The sequence below is a fragment of the Pan paniscus genome, chromosome 6 (genome assembly GCF_029289425.2).
Source record: "Pan paniscus chromosome 6, NHGRI_mPanPan1-v2.0_pri, whole genome shotgun sequence".
Taxonomy (NCBI): domain Eukaryota; kingdom Metazoa; phylum Chordata; class Mammalia; order Primates; family Hominidae; genus Pan; species Pan paniscus.
The window spans coordinates 100646543-100659424 of NC_073255.2; the positions used below are offsets into that span (position 1 = coordinate 100646543).

The window sequence follows — 12882 nt, forward strand, 5'->3', positions numbered from 1 at the left end:
CATAGAGCAAATACATTCTTAATCATTTTCTCCTCACTCTGTTTATATATTCTTTCTAATTTAAAATTGCCTCTGAAAGTCTAATATTATTGCAGTTTTCTTCCCCATATTATTAACTTTTTAAAATATTTTGCTTATAGTGATTCATGCCCAATTCATATAGATATGTAGATTATAAATTTGATTATTGTCAAATGTTAATAGCAACTCAGTGAAAAACAACTTGTCCAAAATGTTGCTACCAAAAGGGCACTTGACTATAGATAACTCACATTATATTACATATTCTGTCTTGTTCCCATCCTCAACCCCCGCCCCTCTGCTCAATAACTAATCTAAGATCAACTGTTGATCAGGGTCAGTTCGCTAAAGGGGAAACATATTGACTAATAAGTTTAAATAAAAATAAAGTCGCCTCTGATTGGCTCCTTCTTGGAAAGCAAGCATGTTTTGTGTGGGACTGATATGAAAGAAGAAAGCAGTATTAGGATGAATAATTTCTGTTCATTGACAGCTGTTAACATTTATACTAAAACAATTTTATTTATAAACTTTAGGATTAAAGAAAGGTAAAATTAAGTAGCTAAAACTATGCATGAATTGCTTCACTATATATCTAAATTCTAGACTAATATGAAAACCAATAGCTGCTAATTGTATAGATGATCATATTTGTTATTCATTTGCTCAACAAACATTCTCTAAGCAACTCTGTGGGCAAGGCTGTCTGCTAAGTGCTGGGATACCAAGAGGAATAAGCGCTATCTCTGGTTTGAGAGTTGTTCAGCCTTATGGAGGAGACAAAAATAGAAATAGGTAATTTAAATCAAAGAACAATGATAAAATATGCAAATTCTGTCAGCTGTGTTTTAAGAGCATAGTAGGAAAAGGAGGCAAAATTGGGGAGAGGGTGAATTAAGTTCAGGGCATACATAGCTTGATGCATCCATGTAAAATATTGTGCTGGCCCTATACTTATGTGCTCTCAGATGCGTTCTTCGGTCTTTTCCTTGCTTTCTTCTCAGAGTAGCTGCCCTGTACAGTTTTCCAGACCTCTCCGTCAACTGGCTTCCAGTTGGTTTTGATCAGGCACTGGCAGAGATTGGAGAATGGGAGGAAGAGAGAACCAGGATATTTCTCCCCATCCTTGTCTGTCTCAGGATATATTTCTGGCATTGGCTGAATTTCTTTCATGTTTCTTGCTCCCAGAAAGCAGGCTTGTCCTGGTTTCGGTTCTCGCTGTCCTCTAGCTTATGGGGACAATAGCTATTTTTCTGCTGCTTCACTATCCCCCACTTAGTTTCTCAGCTTCTTTCACGAGTATATCATCAATTGCTAGTCATTTGTTTCCTCTATTTCAAATATTCAGAGCCATTCTAGTTTCCTGGTTGGACACAAATGCCTGACATACTGAGTCTAAATTCCAGGAGTTTGGGCAGCAGGTTTGGGACTAATCAACATATAAGAGAGAGTTCATGAGTGTACACAGAGATACGGTAGGTAAAAAGATTGGTAGATTGAGAGTGGAACCCTGAAGTATATAGCAAGAGATAAAGGAAACATAGCTTTTGAAGGCGTCCAAAGATTAATTTACAATTTCGAATAGAACAAGAAAAATGTGGCATTCACTTAAGCCCCTGAGAAAACCTAGGTATCACTTAGACCCAGCATTTGTCAGATGAGGTTTCTGAAGATAGAGAAATGAGGTCACATATCTAATAAAGACCAGAATTGAAACCTAAACCTGTTTCCCTATGTAGTGCTCTTGTGATAACACACCCATTATCATGGTAATAGTGTGACATTTGGTGTCATTTTCACTTGTTCTGTCCTTGTTCCATGTATGCACTTCAGTTTCCTTTTATATAAAGCCAATATATGTTATTAGTTACCTCATAGGTAATTGTAAGAATTAAATGAGACAGTGCATGAAAAGTACTTAGAATAAACTACTTAGAATAGTTAAATGTATAGAGAGAGGTTGGAATGACACATGAAGGACTATAGGGCTACTAGATTTTATTTATTTTATTTTTTGAGATGGAGTCTCCCTCTGTCGCCCAGGCTGGAGTGCAGTGGCGAGATCTGGGCTTACTGCAAACTCTGCCTCCTGGATTCAAGCAATTCTCCTGCCTCAGCCTCCTGAGTAGCTGGGATTACAGGTGCGTGCCACCATGACTGTCTAATTTTTGTATTTTTAGTAGAGATGGGGTTTCGCCATGTTGGTCTTGAACTCCTGACCTCGTGATCTGCCTGCCTCGGCCTCCCAAAGTGCTGGGATTTCAGGCGTGAGCCACCGTGCCCAGCCAGGGATACTAGATTTTATCACAGTATTATGAAAGGTAAGCTAGTCATCGTAAAGCTTATAGATACTCCTTTTATATGTTTGCTGATGTCAAGGATTTTTCACATTTGGTAATAATTTATTATTTGTTTAATAAAACGAAATTTGAACTTAAATTTGGTTTGTCTTTAGAAGTTAGTTTAGCAATTAATTTTTCTGTAAAATGATTTTTACACCATTAATTTCTTCTCAGCTTCGTATATTTAAGAATTTCCATGGACTTAAATGAGGTTCCATGATTGATTTTCTATTTGCATGATATTTTAAACAAAATATACGTTATATTTTTAAGTTCAAGATTTCCCTCCCACCCTGGGAAAGTCTTCTGAGTCTTTTTCATGTCATCCTTCTCATTCTTCTTTCTCTTTTAATTTTTCAGTACCCCAAGTTACTTTAATGTTAAACACAAATGAGAAAATTGGGGAATTGTAAAATGAATACAGTCATTCTCATTTAATAGATAATGATATCTTACTACCTATTGCTTTTGCCATTAGTTTGTAACATTTAAATTCATGTTAAAAGAAAAACAACTGAAACACTTATACTGTAGAATGCAGATTCAGCCAAAATCCAATATTGTAAATTTTTACTTACCTTCAGTGTCTCCTAGTCCTACTCCTACCCCTGGCTGTTTTACAGGCTCTTGTCCATTCTGTCCCATCTTCCCTCTGTTTAGAAATAAAATAAAATGATATATTCAGTTATGATCTCATGAATGCAAAAGAGGCTAAATTTGCATAAATAAAATGACATTGATAGTAATGGCAAAACCTGCAATTACTTTTGCACAACCGAATATTTTTGGACTTGCAATAATTATTTGAATGGCATATACATACACAGTTAATTGCTCTATATCATAATTTTAAAATGTGAACTCGTTTATTATTCCCATTCAGGCCAAACAATATACCTCAACATTCAGTAGTTTTTATTTGTAGACTATTTATCAAAAAAATAAGACCATCATGCCATTTAGAAATTTTGTTTTAGAATTTTTTATTTATTTCTAACTCAACAATGAGAAGGGGCTTTATATTTTTATATGTTGTACTGATGAGTTATTCCAGTTTTTTTTTGTAAAAAGAGCAATATTGAATTAAATAATATATAAAAATTATATTTTAATAAAATATTTCTTATTTCATGTATTTTTTTTCAACTCCTTTCTGTGTTTTCCACTGTGTTGAGCAAACTGGCTTTTGTAGTCAGGCTGCTTGGTCTGTGCTTCTGGCTTTGCTATTTCTTGCTATGGGTAATGTAAGGCAAAGTACCTGGTCAAGACTGTTTCTCCTTTTGTGATATAAAGATAATAATATTAGCTACATTTTGATTATGAAAAAAAAAATCACATGAAAAATGCATGAAAAGGTTTAACAGAGTGCCTGAGAAATAATAAGCATTCAATAAACATGGCATAATAACAGGTAGGCATGCTCATAGTAGCCTTAGAATTCAACCAAAATCTGCTAATCACTTTTAGTTTTCAGGCTTCAATTTTTTTGGAAAGTCAACTAGATGAAGAATTCAGGATACTTTGAGGACTGTAAGCTTAGAATGTTAATAATTTAACAGCTAAAGGACAGTAGACCACTTCTTATTTCTTCGGCTAGAGAAAAAGCTACACGGCACATGAAGAAGTTTGGAATTTGCCTTTATATATGCTTAGATAAGGTGTTCTAAAAAGATGGAATAAAAACTTAAGTGTTACAGAAAGATGCTTGAACAAAAGAGCATCTTGATACTGCACTTTGTAGACAACACTTCTAGCATAGTGGGATTTACTAACAATTAATTATAACTTTCATAGGAAGTATTTGGTTTGCTAGACCTGCTGAAAATGTAACCATATTTATTTCTTAATAATCCAATTATATCTTACTTGAAAACTGCTCTAAAGATCCTCTTATTCTACTTCAGAGAAGGTGCTGAAATGTTTCCGCACATAATAAAAGAACACATGTAAATTCAGAAATTATTTTATCTCAAAAGCCATTACATTGTTCCATTATAATAATTCTAGGTTAAAGGTTTAAGTACAAATTTTTATTAAGTGTGTATGTGAGGGACCAAGTTCATGCAAATTAAGCAATTTCCAACATTTCCATTTTACCATATATATGTTAAACCATGGTCTGCATGGTCAACATCTGCATATATATTTAAGCAACACACAAAATTTTAGCTTATGTAATTGCTTCATCAAGATTCAAGACAAGTAGTTAAGAAAAAAAAAAAGAACTCTGCTCTATCTGTTAGCATTAGAGGGGAAAAAAAGCTTAATAGCAGTAATCTTACTTTTATCAGTACGCTACGCTGGAAGAGTGAGCGAAAACATACCTTGTTACTGAGCCAAACTCTATTGAAAGTGCAGGTCTTTTTAGTATTGGTAATCTAGTAGATCAGAATACTAAAAAATAAATATTCTTATACTATCCCAGACTTTTAAAAAGTAGTTACTGTAAGTCTTAGTAATTGTAGTACAAGTACATTTTGATAATTTTTGGGGTTTGTCTTGAGTCTTAGACTTTATATGTTAATGGTGATACCCAGCCAGTCTTTGCTTTCAATTAAAACTGATTTTAACATAGGTACTTAGCCAATATGTGTAGTAAGTACATTTTGAAGATTATACAAAAAACTTTCATAGGATTGTGAAGCTAAATTAAGTGCAAAGGAAATGTAACTGTGAGTCGTGTGAAGGATGTGGTTTCTCTGAATTCCCAATGACTACACTTTAGCTCAGAACATTCTGGCTATACATTTTATAATTTATATTTTTAAATAATCGCTAGATATTTATTAAACACTTTTACTAGCCCAAGCTATAATTTTATTAGATACAATGGGGGATATAAAAGAACTGCCAAATACTACTTCTTACACATATCCTATAATGGTTTTCAAAAGTAAATATTCGTTGTGCTCATATGGCAAAGCAAGAGTCTCCTAGACAGTTGTGAGAAGCTTTGATTTACAAGAGAAACAGGAAAATGGGAAAAATCAAAATTAGAATGTGGTATATATATATAAAATACATAATCTACTTATACTGCAGACATTCAAATATTGACAAAATGACATATTTACTTTTTGGAATTATAACTTTATCATCAGTGTTAAATTATATATTTTGAAAGGTGCAGAAAAATTGGAAGGATAACAAATTATGTGTGGTTTAAAACCTTTCTAAATTCACATGACATTTACAGCTTAGAAAGAAATTTAAAGAATTTGTAGAAATTCTTTTCTGTCAAATTGGATCATCAGAAGTCAAAGACCAATGTGATTAGATTTCTTTTAGGAAGAATTTCCAATAAAATAGAACTGATTAAGTACAAATAACTCTATTGAATCCATAGACTAAATCTCATAAAAGAAAAGAAAGCTAAGATGGACAGGTGATACAATAAGAATTTGCTTAATTTAAATTGAAAAAAATGTAGTTCAAAACAACAAAATGAACTCGTTTTTCACTGTAAAAATCCATTTTCTCTAATGCTTTGCTTTTATAAACTGAACCATTATCAAAATATTATAATTGTTGTGGACATCAGAAGGAAAGATTTATAAGAACCTTTATTTTAAAACAAAGAGAAATAGAAAATCCACTCCCTGAAAAGTCTTCACTTAGCATTGGAGAAAATGAAAAAGACCCTTTCACAACCCAGCTCAGGGTTGGCAAGCTCTGCAAAGTGCCAGTTAGTAAATATTTTAGATGGGCTGTATTCTAACGACTTAATTCTGCCCTGCAGCACAAAAGCAGCATCAGGCAACACAGAGCTAATAGGCACTGTTGTGTTCCAATACAACTTAGTTTATATTCACTGAAATTTCAATTTCCTATAATTTTCAAGTGTCACAAAATATCACACTTCTTTTGTTTTTTCCTACACTTTCGAAAATGGAAATGCCATTTTTAGCTCACAGGTCTTAGAAAACCAGGTGGTAGACTGCTTTTGCCCTGGCGTAAACCCTGGGACCTGGGTGGCCCAGTGGTATTTTCAAAATCCAGAAGACTAGTAAATGGGCAGGAGAAGGAAAAGTCAGGAAGTTTGGATTTTGTTATTGGAACAGACATAATCTACATATTTATCTTAAATGCCACCAATATGACCAAGGCGATTCTAACACATTAAGTATGCTAAAGTTTTGCGTTTGATTTGCAAAATGACTTTTTTTTTTGGAGGCTTAACATTATGAGTGATTCTTATTCCAAGAGTACCTACTCAGGGACCTATGCACTACTCGGTATTTGTTCTAGAAAGTATGGAAACACTTCGAAACCTTCAATGTTAATTGTAGAAGGATTTATAGTTGAAAAGTCTGTATGATTATTCACTATGTCCTCTATTTCAAATATGATATATGGATTCTTTGAATATGTTTAAATATCTCCTGATTCAAGGTAAATTAATATATGTTTGTCTCAAATACCAGTAATGTTTGTATTTGGTCATTATGTGATTAAAACATTACTGTATTCCTGCTGAACTTTATTCTGGCATGGCTAAGTGATTAGCAGTTTTAACATCAAATACAGATTGTATTGATTAAGTAGTTCTGGTAGTGACTAACATTTATCCTTAGAATTAACTGAATTATCCAATCTTTCTTGAACTATCTATTTTTACATAGGCATTAACAGTTCAAGTGTCTCAGGGACAATGACTCAGAATTGGGTAATTATCTAGTTATTTCCTGTTAACTGTTGAGAATGCCTTACTCATGATGCTGAGTAAGCTTTGTAGTAACAAAAAGAGACCCACTTACATCCTCGGAATAGGAAATAGATTAGTCTCCCCTGCAGTGCTGCTGCTTCCTTCACTGTCCACGCTATACCCACTGCCAAAGCTGCTGCCCGAGGAGCCGGTGGACACAGAGCTTTCTGCAGGCCGGTGATTGGGAGGCTTTGCTGCATGGTGTGGGAAGATTCAACACCACAGTCAATAAATGAAGCTGACATTGATCTACAAATGCATCATTATACATCTTCTTAATTTACATGTGACAAGAAACAGCTACTGAAGAACTCTACATTTTTCAACCTGCCTTTTCGTTTCCTTTACTGATAATGAACGGTGGCAACAATAAATTATTTTACTGTTTTTATTGGACATCAAGGAAAAACAATCACCTTTAGGGAAAAAAAAATTTAATTTTTAGACCAAGTTAAATAGTATGTAACTATGCTACTATTATTATTTTTCTGGTTTCTTTGTACAGTATTGCAAAAATGATATGGTAAATAAAAAGAATTTTGGCTATTTCATGGAGAAAAGAATTTAGAAAGACTTGGGTAGATAGAAATGGCAAGATAAAGAAAATTGCTTAATTTTTTCCTATTACTAGACTGTAATCTGTTTTTCTCCTTAGAAACAAAAATGCAAAATAGAATTTTAAGAAGTGATTGAAAATTCTGTTTGTTTGTATGTACCTCTGCCTACTATCTCCAGCAAGTTTTTAAAATTTAAAGATATTTGTTTCTCTTCAGGCATTTCCTAGTTTATCATTGAGACTTGTCTCAAGAATTTCCTAAGTTTGATATTTGAATATAAGAATCCATATTCCCATACAGACATTACAAATTTGTGCAATAAATTATGCAGTAGGGGTATAGTACTAATATTGTTGTCAGATTTGAGAAGAAATTTTGATGCAAAAAGAAGGAAGATAAGGCAAGTGTTTCCCTTATTTTGCTGGGGAGAAGTTTCTCTAGTAAGTTTTTGAAATTGTTGATATTTGTCTTCTGCCAGAGAGAGTGAACTTTTCGGTCACACCGATCTGGTTTTGACTCCCAACCCACTCTTTAGCAACTGTACACTGCTTTTCTCATTTGAAAACAATGGAGTCGGTAATGCCTACCTCATGAAATTGTGATTATGAGGAGTGAGATATGTAGGAGCCCAGTAACTTACTCTTCTTCCTCTTGTGATATTATTTGCCACATCCCCACTCTTCTCAAGGGCTTTACTGTCAACAGCTGTTTCTTACTGTCTTTGAGCTTAAATAGTCTTTGACAATGAATTTAACTCTATTCTCTTCTCAAGGTATCCCCACTCTTCTCAAGGGCTTTACTGTCAACAGCTGTTTCTTACTGTCTTTGAGCTTAAATAGTCTTTGACAATGAATTTAACTCTATTCTCTTCTCAAGGTATCCCCACTCTTCTCAAGGGCTTTACTGTCAACAGCTGTTTCTTACTGTCTTTGAGCTTAAATAGTCTTTGACAATGAATTTAACTCTATTCTCTTCTAAATCTAGATGTGTTCAAACCTACAGTTCTACTTAGAGTCTTTTTTCTTCATAAATGCATCCCTATCCCATTAGGAGTTTATTAGCCAGTTGGATAGAGTTATACTAATGGGTGAACAGTTGATAATCATTTCATGATCCTAAGATATCTACATATTTCTTAAGGATATGTATAAAACACAATTATTCTTAATCTGGTGGGATTTTAACCAATATAATAACCACATGAAGTGAAACACATAAACATTGTGTGGGAAACCATTTGAGGACAGGAAATCCACCCTCAGGGTAGCTAGGATCAAGTCTTGCAAAGGATTTAGCTTTTCCCCCATTTCTTCACTTTTTCAATTTTGGCAGTAGCAGGTTCTCTAAAGCCACAAGGAATTTTTATATATATTCCAGTGGTAGTAGGATCCCTTCCCGAGAATAGGGAACAAGAAAGAAATTGTTAATAGTTAGTCAATTGTATATCAGATGTGTATAAGTTAGAAACGGCTATTTAGAAAAAGGTATTCCTAACTTATAGACATCTGATATACAATTGACTAATTGAACTGAATGCTGTTAAACAACCAGTCATCAAGGAATTGCTAGTAACCCACAGGACTGGATTTGTGGAAACAGAATAGTTATGTTTCTGAATATTTTCTTTATTTTATGTAGAAGAAACCCAGATGGTGTAGTTAGTGTTGAAAAAGACTTCTTAAAAGAATAATTTTAAAAATGTAAAGGTAATGTAAGATGTAAAATGATGGACATGTATAAAGTAGATTAAAATGCATAACCTACATAATGAGTCAGATTAGTCAATTGATTATAAACAAAAGAAAGCTGTCATACTTTTTGATGGGATTCTATAATCCAATTCATAATTTTTAGTATGACATTGAATGGAAGACATTAATTTCATCAATTGGAAAATCACAATTTACTATTTTCAAAGATAAACCTTAATTATTAGACACTAATATTCAATCAATTTATATTTATTAAATTAAAATAATTTTAATTCAAGAGCAAACTCACAATGAACAAAAATAGCTACATTATAAAAATGATTTATTATCTATGTTTCAAAATCATCCTTTGTTTTGTCAACTTTGGTTTTACCTGATGCAATTTTTAGTTCTATTCCTCTTCTGGAAAAGTTGAGAAATGTGTACAGAATATAAAATAGCATAATAAGAAGAAAGAAACAAAGCTAGAAATAAATTTAAGAAAAGACAGTTTTTTTTCCATCTTGCCAATCTCTTTGAATAGAATTCTCATTTTGAAAGCCTGTGCAAGTGTTGTCAATATTTTAAATGCAAACAAATAACATTTTATAAGAAATATTAAAAAAGAAAACCAAATCCAGGGGACATTTACCTATGATGGAATCAGTCTAACATCTCTGCAAAACATGATTACATCTAAGGTTCTGTCTATGGAAATTTTAGGCAGTTAGAAATTAGGTAAATAATTCAAATGAATCTAGATATTTGGAGTTATCACAACAAAACATCTGGTGCTGGATTAAATTCTGTATTCTTAACTTGGTATCTAAGTGTAGTGCAGAGATACATAGCCTTACATTTGGTTAGTTTGTGAAAAATGAATTAAAACACACAACAGATCTTTTCTTCTTGCTGGGCTGTATCTGCATATCACAAAATGTGATAAAACAAAAAATGGAGAGGTTTTGATAAGCTGGTTCTAAGAATCCGTATTTTAATATATCTTTTCCAGATACTTGAAACATGTATTTACTCATTTCTTTCTCTTGAAACAGACTTCAAGAAATAAAACATCAATTCTATTAAATTGAGCTAAATCTGCATAAAGGCAAACTTTTTTTAACAAATAAAGTGTATTTAGGACTTTATTATCTGAGGCTGGATCTTTGGTAATTTCAAGACATCTAATAATTTCCACCACATTCTTTATTTTGCCTCTTAAAAGAGTTTTTTATTGGTCTGGCCTTTCCAAATATATCTCTCATAATTCTCCTTCAAACACTTTACATGGAAGCCCTCTCAGTCCATTCACTCTGGCTCCCTTTGGTTTGGCTTTTTTCTTTCCAACTTTACTAAGCTCTCTTTTATCCCATCACTTTCTTGTATCTAAATTAAAGTTATCTGTAAAGGCCTAGCACAGAAATCACCTGCTTCATGCATTTTTCCTCATTCTCCCATTCAGAAGTGACCTCTCCTATGTCTGGACTCTTGTAGCACATACTCTGTCGTTATTGGAAGCAAAGCCTATGTTTTCTCCTTGGTAACTTCCTTAAAAGCTTGTCCCGGAACCATATTTGAACAATATTTAATGAATAAATAATAATAATAATAATAATATATTAATACTTCTTTCCTTTAACCAAACAATCAAAACATCTGAATGATTTAGTAGATAATTTCACTTTTTAAATCAAGCTTTGTGTTTTATACAAATCATAAATTTCTCAACAAGAAGTCCACTTGATGTGGAAGCTTTTTTTCCATGTTCTTTGTCAAAGAAACTTTAGGGAGTCATTTTTTTTAGCTTTTAAAATCAGAGATAACTTCACTCTGTCATACTGTATAGAAAAAGGTGATCATTCAACTATATTTTTTAACCCCAATCTCCCAAAACACTGGTTTGATTGAAGGAAATATTTAATGAGAATACACTAAACATCAGAGATTATAAGCTTATGAATTTCAAAAAGTTCATAATAGATCACAAATATTACATATATATTTAAAATGAAAGTGACAAAAGAAAATAATATGTAGAGTAACATTCTGTGGGAGCCAGCACTATTACAGACTCTAGAACTTGTCCTGATCCCATGTTTGTATGTAGGTAGTTGGAGAGCTCTGGGTTATATTTAAGTGTAATATATCTCTATTTTTTTATGTTATTGAAGGAAATAATATTTTAAACACAATAAGTATATTCTTCCATAATTTTATAATTTCAAAATCAAAAATTTAGAAATATTCAACTTCTGCTTTATTCTTCCAACTCTTTTAATTAGAGTTTCAGAAACCAAGGACCTACTATGTGTGAATGTATTACGCACCTGTGTATTACATATGAAAAAAGTTTATATAAATATTGAGAGGCTTTTCTTAGTAATAAGATACATCTTTGGGGCCATTTTTTATGAATTACATTTTTGTGTCTACTTTCTTTTTGAAATCCTAAGTGTATTACTAAGTACCAAGTAAAGGAAAGAGTGGATGCTATAAATATATTATAGAATCAGCTCACTCATAGAAAGGGTCCTGTGCCCTAAAAGAATAAATCTTAGAACGTTGAATCATTTTTGTAACTCAATTAATTGAGGGGGCATTTCAGGTAAACAAATGTTACCTTCTGTGATGCAATTCAATCTGTTTTAAATTATTCTTTGACCATTTCACTTTCTTTGGCTGTTAGATGGTTCAACATCATTGTGTTTTATTACTCCATTGTGGCTAACCTTAATTAAATCGGTAGTGTCTCTTTGACTGCACATCTGTCTTCAATTAGTTTACTCTGTTGGCTTTTCTTCCCTCTACCACACAGTACTTAAATATATAAAGCTATCACTGTACTTACCACATGATGGCAGCACTTTGCTCTGAGAGCACGGATCAAATTGTAGACTTCACTTTTACTATTTTTATATCACATCCAGTTATCTGAAATTTAAAAGGCAAGGTCTCTGCCTATCCTACTAAATTCCAAAAAATTAGTGTTTGGAATGTAAATAGGTTGCTGTCTATGATGTTCCATTATTGGTTTTATATCTTTGGTCCAGCACAGAGCTATTTCCAAATATTCTGAGGAGTAATTTATTATGTAGGTAGCTTGTACTTTCCCAAATTACTTGGTTAATACAGTAGTAAATATCTTCCTAGATACAGTCTCTAAAATTTTAAGATTAACTGAAATAAAAAGCAATCAATAATTTTGTTTATTCCAATACTTAATGATGGAACGGAAATAACTACCTAGCAGTTTTAGAAATCAAGTATTTGGGAATTTTTACCCCCTGTAGCTAGCTTTAATTTAGCTAGTATTTACTTCAGGTACCTTTCTCCTCTCTTTCTTTGTTTCTTTCTCTGTCCATCCCTCTTTCCTTTCCTTCTTCCCTCCTCCTGTCTCTGTCATCTACCTGTTGTTATTGCTGTTACTGTTTTTGTTTTTTGATATTTTTACTAAAGGGATTTTGCAGTTTTATCTCATGTTTTAATTTTCTTTTGAATGCGGAGCTGAAAATTTCACGTTTTAAGCGTCATTGTGCCAGCATTATTTGGAATGTTTTCCCTTGAAT

At 32.7% G+C, this 12882-nt stretch overlaps 1 protein-coding gene across 3 annotated transcripts in view; it reads right to left on the bottom strand.

The window, feature by feature from the left end:
- Positions 1-12882, bottom strand: part of PCLO (piccolo presynaptic cytomatrix protein) — a 412454-nt gene that overhangs the window by 45419 nt on the left and 354153 nt on the right. For all 3 annotated transcript variants that reach the window (XM_055114599.3, XM_057302898.2, XM_057302897.2), the window contains exons 21-22: positions 7121-7262; positions 2942-3015 (exon numbers count right to left, since the gene is read on the bottom strand). In XM_055114599.3, the coding sequence (XP_054970574.2) occupies positions 2942-3015; positions 7121-7262 (216 nt within the window). The remainder of the gene's footprint in view (positions 1-2941; positions 3016-7120; positions 7263-12882) is intronic.